The following is a 13,725-nucleotide window of genomic DNA, read 5'->3' as shown; positions in this document are numbered from 1 at the left end:
GGTACATTCACAATTCACTAGCTTCAGATTCCTGCAGTACATTTTGGGTGATCAGAGCTGCGCACTGCGCAGTGTTCTAGTACGCTAGGTACATGTAGTCTCTGAGTACACTGTGTCTACACACTGCGTTGTGCCATCCTCCTTCGTGTAGACCTGTACACCCTCGCTCCCCACGACGGGCAACGGCCCAGCTTCGGAGCCCGAAAAGGCGTAGAAAAAGCCTGTCAAAGGTGTCTTTTCTGCAGCCTTTTGTGCGCGTGTGAAAAAGGCACTAAAATGGGCAATTTCTCCGTGTGATTTACGGGGTGCCGAAAACGATCGATAAAGAGACCTTTGGTACCCATTCCAATAACGCGCGTTACTTATCATTCGTACTCACTTGTTTTTTACTCACATACAATACACGTTCTATTGCCTTTACAATGAATTCTATTGTCTTTGTTCTGAGCACAGTATTCTGTCGTGCCAAAACATTCACCCAAAACGTCACCTTTCAGGATACTCTACGACACACACAAACTTGACATAAAAGTTCGCCTTTCCCACCCTTTTTCTCCCCTAGAAAAATACCTGCCGGAAATGACACCTTTGACAGGCTTTTTCTACGCCTTTTCGGGCTCCGAAGCTGGGCCGTTGCCCGTCGTGCCCTGTCCTACACCTGCACACACTGTCATGTGATCTCATCAGCTGCGACCCGGTGGTGCGCGTGCCGGTGACGATGCCTGTGTAGCCGTTCGCGCGCGCGAGGTTCTTGATGCGCTTTGACCTGCCTGTGTGGGTCGGCATCGGTGCCTCGTCCCGTTGTGCAAGGAGGCTGGGGGAGGGGAGGGGAGGGGTCCGGGGCTTACTTGGTCGCGATTCGGCTGCAGCGTGCGCTGAGCACGCCCGGTGTGACGCGGCGTTCATCGAGGAGCTGCCGGACGGGTCCGCGCACATTCGCGACGTGGTTCACGGGCTCGAACGTGCCGCCCTCCTTTAAGTGCCACTCCACCCTGCACGCATGCAGCTGCGTCAGCTCTTCGCGGTCGCGGAGTGGAGAAAGGAGAGACGCACTTACATCCGCCGATCCGCTCGAACACCTGACCACATCCATCGTCACCCGGTCGAACCGAGGTTCAGCGCTCAGCCTTCGCCGCACTTGCGGCGTGCCACAAGTACGGCTCCGAGTTTCGCCCGGGGGACAAACAGGTCGCGGAGCATCTGCAGCGAGTCCGAAAATACGTGCGGCTTCGAGCCTGACACCTCGTGCCATTCAATCGGGACCTCCACCGCTGGGGTCCCTTGTGCCTTGGCGAGTAGCAGGAGCTCGACGTCGAATATCCACGTGGTGAGGTGCCAGTACGAGAAGATTTGTTGCGCAGCTCTACGCGCGAGGAGCTTGAAGCCGCACTGCGTGTCGCGGATGTGTCTGAGGCCGACGATGCGGACGATGGTATGGAGACCGTACATGGCGGATGAACGAACGCTATGGGCGACGTTAGTACGTATGGCAGAATACGAGCGACGCAACGACGTACCTTGACCACTGCCTGTCTTTACCAGGCATGTGGTTGCCGACCGCCAGCGCAGCCTCCCCAGCAGGCGAAAACCCATCCATCGCCTTCCATAGCAGCTCCAGGTCCTCAAACTGGCTCGTCCCGTGCACATTGACCATGAGCAGCCGGCGCCGGCGCCCATGGAGCATCCGTGGAGGACGCCGCCGCCCTTGCCGACGTTCCTCTCGAGCGCGCCGACGACGCGGACGTCGCTCTGCGGGGACTCGCCCGCGAGCTTGAGCGCGAGGTCAGCAGTGCCACAGTGCCATTGCGCAAGCCATCGTCGAGCACATCGTACGACCGCGTGCCGCGGGAGTCATCGAGGTGGGCAAGTTAACGTGGTTTCGAACATGGCCGGCAGCTGCAGTCTCGTTGTACCGGACGATAACGGTGAGGCCGAGTCCTGTATGGAGGCGAGCAGGAGGTGGCTTGCGGGCTTGCGGACACCCCGCGAGATGCGGGCGACGCAGGGCGATGCAGGGTATGTGGGGGCGACTTGGAGCAAACACCGGGCATGAGGGGACCGGGGGCAGCGCGGGAGATGCAGGGGCCAGGTGGAATTTGACGAGTAGGTGGTACATATTGTACCGAGCCAGAGTATGTATATGGCGTGAGACTAGGATGTGTTGAAAGCGTGAACACTGAAAGCGGCCATCAGGCCTTGGCAGTAGTCGGGGTCGGGTACTGGAGTCTAGATTCACACGCCACGTGCAAGTGCAACGCGCGACGCGCGTCCCCGCGCCGTGCGAGCTTCCCCCTCCTCCTCCTCCTCCTCCTCCTCCTCCTCCTCCATCAACTCCCCATCCTCTAGCAGTATCGTGGTTCGCGGCAGCCCAGTTTTCGATACCCCGCCTCGACTATCTCACCAACCATGCTCTGGACCACACCCCTGTACCTTCCTCTCGCCGCCGCCAGCCGCCTGCTGCCACCCACCGTTCCCCATCGCAACCATGCCCACCACCAGCTTCATCGACGCGTTTAAGACTACGCCTTTCACCGCCTTTCTCGCCATCGATCCAGGAAGTCACAGATAAGCGCGTCAGGTCATCTACACACATCCACTAGACCCACGTCTGGTTTAATCAAGGCGGCGCGCAAACATGAGCTCGAGGTTAGTGTCTCCTCCACTACCCTCACCCATGCCATTTGTCCACGTATCTTGCGCTGTGTCCCTAGGCCAGCAAGAAGCACCTGGACCACGAGTTTACAAAGAACGTCTCAGCGATCTGTGAGTAGCCCCGCCACGATCTCCCGTCCATTCCCCTGCTCATCTTCAACCCACGTTCACGCTTGTACCGTACTACCACCGCTGCATTTGGAAGGCGCAACGGGTGCGGTGCGTTCTTTTGTCATTTTCCGGCGAACATGGGCATCCGCTGACCGTCATCTCCACGCTCCTTCCGGTTTGCGTGCAGATCACGGACATGAAGAAGTACCCCCAATTCCCCTTCATCGACGTTTATCTCCTCGTTCGCTCACGACGTCTGTCGGTGCTGATCCAGCCCAACATGCATCTGCTGTACAACCTCCTCTGCTGGGACTTGTGGAACAAGCTCACGTGCGAACGCCCGCGGCGTGCCCAAGGAGAAGGAGGTCCCTGCAGCGGCGTAGAATTTTTCTCAGCCTCCACTAGCCACGTTCAGGAGAACGCCCTCGGCCTCCGAGCATCCTCTCCCACGTTCTCCACCCTCGACCTGCAGTTCAAGGCGCGGCGGCGGCAGCGCGAGCAGCACGAACGTCTCGACCCACTTGACAAGGTCCTTTAGGATCCGTCTTCTCACTCACGCTGGTCTTCCCGGCAGCCGTCGCTCGTGGAACGTCAGCCACCTTCCCCTGTCGTGAGCATGCTCTTCGTCAAGCGCCTTCTCCGAACGGTCACAACTCACTCACCTGCAGAGTCGGATGCGCAACGGGCCCGCGTGCGCCGGTAGCACCATTGCGGCGACATGGACGTCAACGAGCCCATTGACACCGTCTCGAGCGAGGACAACGAATGACGAAGATGACGATAAGGCGCTGATGGTGAAGGACAGACGGATCAGGGCACAGGAGGTAGCGGGTACCACGGCGGTGAGGACACAGTTCTGGCGGAGCCTGTGGGTCGATCGCCCGCGCAGGCTGCAGCTTGATCGCGAGCGTCGACGTCCTGTGGCGTTGTACCCCGTATTCAAATCATCGCGTTATTACTATTGATTGTCCCGAATACCGTGTGCTTCAATTTCATCACATTTATTGGTGCAAAACGTCCTTGTGTGATGGCTGTAACGGCTGGTAATAGTGGTGAAAATAGGACGGTAACGAAGTCTTTCCAATGAGCGCATTTTCACTCATTTACTTGTCAATTGCGCACTCGATACTCGACCAGATGCACGTGAGTTTCCACCTTGTTTCTGGGTGCGGCCGTAACATGGTGAATGGACGCAAAATCTTACTCAAAATACCCTGCTCGGTTCACTAAGTCAGACGGCGGAAACCGACTGGCGCTAATGACCCAAACCTCGTTATTCCCACCACGACTGGAGGTCGATGCCACCCAGAACTGCCGGGTGATGTGACAGGTGGGTTTCACCTCTTCGAGGGCACACAGTGATTATGACTGCGCAGCCATACGCCAGAGGGGTGACCGTGACGGAACGTGTGACGGGACGCGAGTCCGCGTCCGAGCCCGCCGCGCCGCTCCTCCGATCTCTCATGCCAGTTGCAGTCTGCAGCTACTCTGCTCGCAATAACATTCTGCTTCGTTTCCCTTTCTCCGTCTTTCCTCTCGCTTATCTGCTGCCATGTGCATTCTCCGCCTCAATCTCCGTGATCCCGTAGTCGCCTTGAATCCCATCTCATTCGGTCTCGTTACCCACCATCCGCCGCTGGGACCTTCAAATCCCAGACTACTCGGACACGACGAGAGGGGTCCTGGCAGGCAGCGCCTCCAACGCTTCATGGTCCGCATGAAGCAAGTCCGCATGAGGGAAGGACGTGTCGGGCAGAAGTTCATCGGGAGTCTAAAGGTGCATGCTCAAATGTTGATGTACACCGCCGGTCTAACAGACCTCTCTATGCTTCTCCTTGGACGTCCGGCTGCAGCGTGCGCTTTTCGCGCTGGATCGCTGCCTCTGAAATGCCCGGTGTTCGCACGCGACGAGCCTCGTAAGTCAGCATTCTAGCGAAATGGTCATTTTCTTGACAATTTGCGCGCCCCGCAGCTCAGGACGGTCTGTGGTAGACGATGACTCCGACGCGCAGGTCAGCCAACCCCGGCTGAACCAGTTGTACTTCATTTCATGCGCGCGCATCGATGCCGTTGAAGAAGCCATTGACGCACCGGCTGCCGAAGGAGACCCCCAGACTCTCGCACGCCGTGCCCTGGTCTGCGTGTCGTGATCCGCTCGCAGTCCCTACCAGTTCTGGCACAAGCTCATCTTTTCCAGCCACGAGAAACTGAGCGGGATTTGCGGTGCGTGCACATTCAATCGTTCTCTTGCGCCGTTCGGGTCCTCATTCCCAAGAATATCTCCCTTTCCCCTCCCGCAAGACTATCCGAACGCCGCGAGTAGCAGCTCTGGAGTGTCGTCACCGGCGTCGCCTGGTCATCTGACGGCACGCAAATCTTCGTTCAATTGCGCACGTCGACGTCTTTGACCGTGCGTCCGCCTTCGCGTGCCTGCGCTTCTTCCCCTCAACACGATATCGACGAAATCACAGGGCTCGGGGACGACGACACCGCGACCCGCTCGGCCCAGGTCTCGTCCTCCTGGGACGGCCAGTACTTCCTTTCACGCATGCACTACGACGACGTTGTGAAGCACGAGGACAGGAACTACGTCCGGAAACAACTCACCGACACCATTTAATTCTTCACCTTCACTAGGGACTATAGCGGGATGAGCGCACCCAGCAAATACATCGTCGCAACTTCCGGGGCGTGAACGCACGAACGCCATCGCGCTCTGCTCTCTGCGGACGTCTGTTCGCCGGAGCCTCGAGGTCATCACCACCATCCGGCCTCCGATCTTGCACCAGGCCGTATCATCCGCGGCGGACCTTCACGAACACCGCCTCGTCTCTGCAGACAGGGCGCACCTTCTCGCCCCCGAGTCACCGGTGGTGTTCAAAACACTCACCGGCACCGCGCTCTTCGCCCTGCCCGCCGACCACCACCCAGCGCGCAGCTGGTTCCCTCGGTGCGCGGTGCTCTCCGCGGATGCCTGCAGCCTGCGCCGGCGTGCTCGTGGATCCCATGCCGGCGCGCACGGGCTGGTGGGTCTGGGAGGTCGAGACGGGCGCGCCGCGCGAGAAGGAGCTGGTCTCGCTGTCTGTGGGCGGGTCGATGGTGGGGTTGGTGGATGCGCGCGGGGAGGTGTTCACGATGGCCGGACGTTTACTTCCAAGTACCACGCTCTGCAGAACGTGTGTGAGTGGCTGCGAATTGACAAATGAAACGGAGGCACGAGGAGTGAGCACTTGAGTGTTGCGTTCCAAAACAAGTCTGCTCCGACGACGAGCTCGTGCCATGACGTGGTTTCGGATTTGGAAAGGGCATGGCGGCCGTCGGCTTCAATGTCTCTCCCCTCGGAGTTGAGCGCGCGCGACGTCCGTCACCGCAGACCGAACTCCCCACGGCGCCCGAGGCGATAAGGTTCGCGCTGGGGGACCGCGCTCGCAGCCCGTCGTCGTCCTCTCTCCTGTACCGTCCTATCATGTCGTCCCCCCGCGTCCCCATCGAGATCATCGAGCAAATCATCGATGAACTCGGTGCAGCTCAAGAGACCGCGGCCCTCACTCGTTGTATCCGGGTACACAAGGGCTGGATCCCCCGGACCCGCATCCATCTCTGGCGCACGCTCACGGTGTCCAGCAGAGAGCAACTCCCAACCATCTGCGCCACGTTCGACCGGAACCCCACTCTGAAATCCCTGGTCGAAGTTGTCCGGCTGGAGCCCGATCGCTCGGTGAAGAGCCACAGGCGCCCCTTCCTCGTCACTGCCCCGATCCTCCTCCTCCCATACCTCATCCACATCCAGGCTTGGGAGTTTCTCGGTGATGGACACACAACTTTTCCACTCCGACGAGCGACGTTGGTTGCCCTGGGCCAGTATCGGGATGTAAAACGAGTGACCCTCCGTTAGTATGTACAGTTCAAGACCCTTTTCCACTTCTTCTCCCTCCTGTACGCTTGTCCTGCCCTGGAAGAAATCATCGCGGACAACATGTATAATCTTCCTCCTCCGCAAAATCAGTCGCTTTTGTCTGCGCATGGCAGACGACAGGGCTTGCGGCGGCTTCGGTTCTTCGAGGTGATATCCAGTGCTGAATCCACATCGTTGGAATCAAGCTGATAGCAACCCATCCACAGCACCTTTTTTGGGGGCCGGTCATTGATGGGCAAACCCTGCTGCTCGTCAAGAACGCTGCGGCGCTTGTGGTCGTCGAAGTGCCAGGTCATTGGCTCCAGGGTGCGAGAGCTTGACACTTGCTACGTGAATGCAACTGACTCCGAAACACATCCGACTCCCAGGCTTCGACATCACGTTGTGTTGCAACATGGAGTCGCTCTCCGTCTGGATGCCACACACGGGTTCCCTCAAGGGCAATACTACAGTAGTGTTGCGCGCTTGTATGAAGCTCCCGGACTCGCTACGCACACTCCGTCTAGTGTATTACTCCCTCAGCGTTTATAACGATCCCGGCGAGGATGAACAAAAACAAGTTATTGAAGAATTCTCCCGGGTTTTATCTCGTCACAATCGTCTACGCTCTGCCGGTCTTGTGTGTTCAGTTAACAGCCTTCCACGGAATCACCTCTCACGATGGACAACCCTGTTCGTGCGGTGGTTCCAAACTCTTCATGACCAAAACCTTCTCCATATCTTACCTCTGGATACCCCGGGTACGTTTGCTTGCCATAATATCGCAAACAGCAAGCACTGACTGCTGGAATGACAGGGACCATCTCGGGAAGGCGTTGCACGCCTTACGGATCTGCGGACCAGCTCCGTTGCCTTGTCTTCAGTCCCCGTGGAAACTGGGCAGCAAGCATCGTGCATGTGTGGCCCACAACAGAGCTCATAATTTGGGACACCGAGTCAGGCATCCCCGTACACACCGACTGGTACGAAGAACGCGACCGGTTCAATGACCTACCCCATCGTGTTGCGTTTTCCCCCAACGAGGCGCAATGTGTGTTTACTTCCTCCGCAGCTATCCACGTGTTCTCTCTCCCCCTTGCGACTAGCTCTACACCATCTGGCAAGATCCCCCAGAAGATCGGGTGCCTTCCAGTGGATGCTACGGACGCGCGTTATGTCGGGGTTCTCTGGTCGCTGGATGGCACACAGATGTTTGTTCAAGACGCCCTCGCTCGAGTGCATGTCTTCGACGCTTCGACTTTCGCGCATCTCCGCTCGCTCCTCGTACCATCTTCCGAACTGGCCGCTATTCAACATGGGTGCTCACAGCCCCTCGGAGAGTCCTGGCTCAGGTTGTCTTCAGCCGGTGATTGCGTTCTTTCAACTTTACGATTCACGCCGCCGCCAGTAGATGGGACTCCGAGCAACTATACCTTTGTTTGGGATTTGAGCACAGGGACCTGCCGTTACAAGTCGACCGACGACCATAGCCCTATTATCGGCAGTACATTATGGAACACAACACATGGAGAAGACCAGTTTCATGTCATCTCAGTATGCGAGGATGGAACTCTGCGCAATTCGAAGGTCGCATCAACGGGGGAGCATGCCACCATCGTCACACAGCTGTCTACACACAGCAACAAAGTCACCGACACGCAGTCACCTTGGTTCCCATCGTCACCCCTCAGCGCCGACGGTGCTCGTCTCATGATGCAGCCGGACTTTCGACGGTCATTGTTGGTGGTGGACACAATGACCGGGTCCGCGCCTTTTCGTCTCGATCATGCCCCGGATATCTATGGCATGGAGTGGTCTGCAGATGGACGGACGGCAATATTTGTGGCCGAAGAAAACGACGTCTCCATCTGCTCGATCTGGAACATCGAAGAAGGCACCACAAAGACCGTCTTCTGGTGGCCAGACGGTCGCAGTGTACACCTGCTCGCGATTTCCGCAGACGGGGTGATGGTCGGAATCTCGAACCGGGCAGGAGATGTGGTTTTCCGCCGTGTCAGTGACCCCATGGCCTCTGCTTGGGACCCGTAGATCGCAGTCATGTTGAAACTTGATTTCTTGATGAATTTGTACAACCATACGTCTTGCTTCGGGTTGCTGGCCGGCAGCCTCACAATGCACCCATTCGGATGCATGGGCACGCCGCGCGACCGCTCACCATCACCATAAGCCGCCGGAAATGACGTTCCGCATTCAGGCGTCCGGCACGGAGTTGACGGCCAAGAATCCTGTGACGATATTCGCGCGTTATATTTGAGCGGAAGAAGTATCGAAAGAAACAGCGTGGAGGAGCCACAGTGCCAGACCAGTCCCAGTGTCCGACATTTCCGCGCTCGCTACCTCACCACACCCACCCTGGACGCCGGCCCTTCAAGAACAGGCTCATGCGTGTTCCCGAGGAGCTCATCCAATGCTGGTTGCGCCGCCGCGGGCGGGGCCGCTTTCCCGATGCGCATCGGGCAACCGTCCTCACGAACCGCACGAAGGGCCGTCCACCATCCTCCCAATCGGTACATCCGGCGTGAGGCTGGCGAGGTCTGCACGTTGGGCACCGTTGGCGCCGTCTTCTTGGCTGCGGCCGGGAGCGCAGAGGCGGAGTCGCGGCGACAACGGTGTCTAGGGGATTGCGACCCCGTGCGGTCGAGGTGCGTGTACGGTCAGTGGCCGACGCGCACGGCGCAGCGCGGCGCGGTAGACCATAGGCCGGAGCGCGCAGACCTACTTGAACGCGGGGAGAAGTGCGTGCTCGTCGGAGTGCATCGAGCGCGCGGCCCGGGTGGCCTGTCGCGAGAGGCGGAGAAGAGGAAAAGGGGGCTGGATGTGCATAGACTTGCGCTTTCGACGTGCGGTGGGCGAGAGGCGTCGATGAGGTGGCTGGTGCCGGCTGCAGCCTTGACGATGGTGCGCTTCCACCACTGTGAGATTGTGGAAAGGTGCCACTGCAAGCGAGACAGCCCTAGAGGACATAAGTACGAGTATGAAGTTGGACTTCCCGCCATACCTTGCTGAAGTGTGACCGAACATGAAAGGCTGAGTTGGCGTGCCAATGTGAAGCACGAAGAAGGCAATCCGCTGATAACGGAGGGGTAGACGCATTCCTGCTCACTTCGAATAACGCAGTGAAGGCGTCGAGAACGTAGCTAATTTGACCCGGCCCCTCGCTGTTCAGGCGCATCCCCAACAAGGGTCACCTAAACCGAAGTGTCGTCAGGCTCAGAACATCCGAACAGGCCACTAACACTCACCGCCAATCATGAGGGTCCGATTGATGAATATCCGCATAGAGTATGCAAACAGCACTCACACTACTCGCCGGAGCTTGATGTACCTCGCTCTCCATAGACGTGCATGGAACTCAGCGCCAGCTCCTGCACTCTTCAATCCGTCCCGCCGACCCGGAGCCGCCCCTTCAACAGCATTGACCGCCACCGTGGACCGCCGCCGCGACAGCCGGGTGGTCGCGCACAAATCGGTGGCTTTGGCACGTTGAGGGCCGAGATGGAAGCGCTACGTTCAGTGTTGACCCCGGTGTGCGACGCTGAGTGGGAGAGGTATTGCAAGGAAGTGGTGAACAGAGGTGATGGATGTAAGCGCGAATGCTGTAGTCCGTAATGAGAGTGTCCTTGCGTATACGGCAGATTGAGACAAGTCTGTTCAATGCGAGAATGTTGTAGAACGCAAATGTAAAACGAGGTTGATGGAATACGCACTTCATCCTCCTAAGCATCAAGCAGGCCAGCCGGGGTCGCGGGAAGCTTCGTGGTTGTGCTGAAAGCCTCGTATTGTGTACTTGTTATTGAAAGCGCGAGCCGACACAGTTATGATTGAAAGAAGTGCCTGTAGTCCAACTCTTCGAGAGTGCGCGTCCGTCGCTGATTACATAAGTCATCAGCCACCCGTCTCCCGCCACAACCGCTGCAGGCTCTGTACATCTAAGACGACGAGCAGCCATCCTCCACCTCCTCCACGATGGTCCGCCTGATCACGCACAACCTGCTCGCGTGCCACGCCAAAGGCTGCACCTCCAACAACTTTCCTCTGCGCTTCAAGGACGTTGCGGTCGAGCTCCGCGACGCTGAGTTCAACGCAGACTTCCTCCGCGGCTTCCTCCCCCGCCTCGAGTGGCTCGCGCTCGTCGACGCCGCACGCGAGGTTTGTTGGTTGTTCTGTGACTGTCAAGGCACACTAGCTGACCGGATTCGCATCTCTGTCCCACCCTCATCCACCGCCTGCAGCTCGGGGATACATCCCTTCCCGCGGAGCAGCCGGAGATGGTGGACGAGGACTTCCTGAAGAAGGTTCACCACGTCTTGCTCGAAGTGCGCACCGTCCCTTCTTCGTCCTTCACGCTCGCACTTACTCCTGCGTCCGCTGGGCTCACCAGATCCATGTCGAGGAGGGCGCGATGGTGTGCGCGAACTGCGGCCACGTCTATCCGATCTCGAATGGAATCCCGAACATGGTGAGTGCTCGTCCTCCGGCTCGTCCTCTCCCCCGCCGGTCGCGCGAACCGCTTTCGTGTTTCGGCATCCTCCTCCTTGGGCTTCCATTCTCCTTTTTCTCTTTGTCTTCTCGCGATCGAATCCCTGGCTCTCCCGTCCTCTTTTCGCCTTCCACGATCCCCATTCCTCATCCGTCCTTCCTCCCGAATCCTTTGTTGACAGCATCGCACAGCTGCTCGCGGAACACGAGATCGGCTAGCCTGGTCGGGCCCTCGCTCACCTTTGCGAGTGTGTACCCCAAAAGTACTTTTAAGACACACGACATTTGTAGACCACGACGCGTGTGCGATCGCGCTATCGATGCGTATCGCCCGAGCGACGCCCTCGCCTCCATCCGTCACCCGATTCCGGACCGGCCGCGACGATACGACACGGCGCGACGAACGAACCATGGGCGATTCTCCGAACAGATCGGTCTGGCTCAGGCCTACGCTGATCGCGTTGAACGCCTGTTCATGTCGGGCGAGTATGGAAGTAGATGAGCGCTGAGCTTTGCACATGTTGGTATGACAATGAGCGTTTCCTAGTGCGAGTACAGTAAACTGAGCCCCGAATTTGTCGAGAATTAGTGTCTTGTTCATGATGTACATATGGCGCAGTTATCCATGACGACCACACTTCGCATTGGGCCTGACACCAGCATAGTGTTCCTTGGATTTCCGGGGAAGGCATTTGCTTTGCCAGACTCCCGAAAGCGTTTCAAGAGACGTGTTAGCGGATGATACACTCGCGCATCTCGAGACTGGACTATGACTGGACAAGGGAGACGTTATATGGGAAGCTCAGGTAGCTGCATCGAGCATGGCGTCGACATTGTGCACGCTGCGTGCCTGCCGCACGCCGACAAAGCCGGCCATGCGTTCGTGACTTTCGGGTCCTCCGGCCAGGTTCTCGGAGTCCGTCGGGCCCAACGGCCTTTGTGACAGAGCCAAGTCACGCGTGGACGCGTCGTAAGCAATGCACGTGCGGGAGGCCAAATACACACAAAGAACGCGCCGGCGGATACAAATATTGCAGGCCGGCTAGGTGGACCCAGACGATTTGCCGCAGCGTTTCGTGCGTCAGGCCTTCTTCGCCCCTCCTCGTTCTCCCCACCCGCACCTCTCATTCGAACCGCTCGCAACGATGGTCGCCACCGTGCAGAAGCCCGCGCCCGCGTTCAAAGCGAGCGCCATCGTCGACGGCCTCTTCAAGGAGGTCGCCCTCTCCGACTACCTCGGCCAGTGGTGCGTCGCGTCCCCCTGCCTGCGCGGCGCGTGTCGCTGTCGCTAACGGATTTTCCATATGGATGTGTGCGTGCAGGGTCATCCTTTTCTTCTACCCCATGTGAGTATCCTGTCCGAGTTCCGTCAGCGCGCCGCTGACCGGGAGGTGCCTTCGTGTCTAGGGACTTCACCTTCGTCTGCCCGACGGAGATCCTCGCGTTCAACGACGCTCTCCCCGCGTTCACTGCCATCAACACCGTCCTCCTCGGTCCGTCTTTTTGTCCTCCCACTCCGTCCCCTTTCCATGCCCTTCCGCCGAGTCCGGTTCCGCAGCCGCTCATCCTAGCCCTGCCACGTCCACAGCGGCCTCGACCGACTCGCAGTACTCGCACTTTGCCTGGGCGACGTCCCCGCGCAAGCAGGGCGGTCTCGGCCCGGACCTCAAGCTCCCGCTCATCGCGGACCGCAACATGTCGATCTCGCGCGACTACGGCGTCCTCATCGAGGACGAGGGCATCGCCCTCCGCGGGCTCTTCATCATCGACCCCAAGGGCATCCTCAGGTGCGTCCGCAGCGGGGCGGCATAGACTCGGGCATCGTGGCTGATCGCGCGTCTAGGCAAATCACGATCAACGACCTCCCCGTCGGCCGCTCGGTCGAGGAGACGATCCGGCTCGTGAAGGCGTTCCAGTTCACCGTATGTCTCTCTCTTTCTCTCTCTTTCCCTCCGCGTTCCCCGTGGCCCGCCCCGCTGACCTCTCCCCGCAGGACGAGCACGGCGAAGTGTGCCCCGCGAACTGGAGCGAGGGCGCGAAGACGATGAAGGCGGACCCGAAGGGCTCGCTCGAGTACTTCGCGAGCGTCGAGAACGGGAATGTGAGCAAGAAGCGCGCCCGCACTGACTGATCTCTCTTCCTGCCCGCGTCCATGACTCTGACTGCCGTCTCCCCGCCTCCCCGCCGCCGTCTGCCCCCGTGTCCGTGGTCCGTGGCGAAAATCCCGATGCTCGATCCCCCACCCCGATGCCCGTGTCCGAACGTAAATGCCTCTGCCCCCTACCCCCGGTTTTCGCACCCCAGGCCGCGCACTGAACGTGAGCGGCGACGACGTGGGGGCCGGCATGCTGTCGGTCCCTCGGCTCCGCGCTCGCGATGGTCTGTCCTGTTCCGGTATGGTGTCCGGTCGTACGTGTTTCCGCTGTGCGCCCCTCCCCCTCCCCCTTCCCCATAGATCATTAGAGACGTATAGAGGCATGGCATAGAGGCATAGAAGCTACTTAGAGATAGACGGGAGACGCGTGGCGCTGCGGTCGCGGCGGCTTTGTAGAATACCCATGTACGTG

At 59.0% G+C, this 13,725-nt stretch overlaps 6 protein-coding genes across 6 annotated transcripts; 5 read left to right on the top strand and 1 right to left on the bottom strand.

Annotated features, from left to right (window-relative positions):
• Positions 1-602: 602 nt before the first annotated feature.
• BXZ73DRAFT_76264 (uncharacterized protein) lies at positions 603-1,684 on the bottom strand (the record flags this gene model as incomplete). Its single annotated transcript, XM_048022382.1, is given in 6 exon segments — positions 603-647; positions 667-814; positions 849-992; positions 1,054-1,079; positions 1,159-1,465; positions 1,518-1,684. 6 exon segments carry the CDS (start codon positions 1,682-1,684, stop codon positions 603-605), a joined length of 837 nt encoding a protein of 278 aa, XP_047879378.1.
• A 201-nt stretch (positions 1,685-1,885) lies between these two features.
• On the top strand, positions 1,886-3,301 carry BXZ73DRAFT_99809 (uncharacterized protein; the record flags this gene model as incomplete). Its single annotated transcript, XM_048028125.1, has 6 exons — positions 1,886-2,016; positions 2,601-2,646; positions 2,712-2,763; positions 2,858-2,871; positions 2,951-3,093; positions 3,169-3,301. The coding sequence occupies 6 exons, from the start codon at positions 1,886-1,888 to the stop codon at positions 3,299-3,301; spliced, it is 519 nt and encodes a 172-aa protein (XP_047879377.1).
• A 2,931-nt stretch (positions 3,302-6,232) lies between these two features.
• BXZ73DRAFT_3758 (uncharacterized protein) lies at positions 6,233-6,559 on the top strand (the record flags this gene model as incomplete). The annotated part of the gene is made up of 1 exon (XM_048018041.1): positions 6,233-6,559. A coding segment is annotated over one exon (327 nt), but the record flags the coding sequence as incomplete, so codon positions are not given.
• Positions 6,560-7,377: 818 nt separating this feature from the next.
• On the top strand, positions 7,378-8,707 carry BXZ73DRAFT_76261 (uncharacterized protein; the record flags this gene model as incomplete). The annotated part of the gene is made up of 3 exons (XM_048022381.1): positions 7,378-7,419; positions 7,451-7,709; positions 7,731-8,707. The coding sequence occupies 3 exons, from the start codon at positions 7,378-7,380 to the stop codon at positions 8,705-8,707; spliced, it is 1,278 nt and encodes a 425-aa protein (XP_047879375.1).
• A 1,938-nt stretch (positions 8,708-10,645) lies between these two features.
• On the top strand, positions 10,646-11,377 carry BXZ73DRAFT_44566 (Trm112p-domain-containing protein; the record flags this gene model as incomplete). The annotated part of the gene is made up of 4 exons (XM_048019364.1): positions 10,646-10,828; positions 10,912-10,995; positions 11,061-11,138; positions 11,351-11,377. 4 exons carry the CDS (start codon positions 10,646-10,648, stop codon positions 11,375-11,377), a joined length of 372 nt encoding a protein of 123 aa, XP_047879374.1.
• A 926-nt stretch (positions 11,378-12,303) lies between these two features.
• Positions 12,304-13,289, top strand: BXZ73DRAFT_99805 (peroxiredoxin; the record flags this gene model as incomplete). Its single annotated transcript, XM_048028124.1, has 6 exons — positions 12,304-12,404; positions 12,481-12,504; positions 12,566-12,651; positions 12,747-12,945; positions 13,002-13,080; positions 13,152-13,289. The coding sequence occupies 6 exons, from the start codon at positions 12,304-12,306 to the stop codon at positions 13,287-13,289; spliced, it is 627 nt and encodes a 208-aa protein (XP_047879373.1).
• Between the last annotated feature and the right edge of the window lie 436 nt (positions 13,290-13,725).

Source organism: Epithele typhae (genome assembly GCF_022376455.1).
Source record: "Epithele typhae strain CBS 203.58 chromosome Unknown BXZ73scaffold_14, whole genome shotgun sequence".
Lineage (NCBI taxonomy): Eukaryota > Fungi > Basidiomycota > Agaricomycetes > Polyporales > Epitheliaceae > Epithele > Epithele typhae.
The sequence above is the reverse complement of the archived record's forward strand: the minus strand, read 5'-3'. Positions and strand labels throughout refer to the sequence as shown.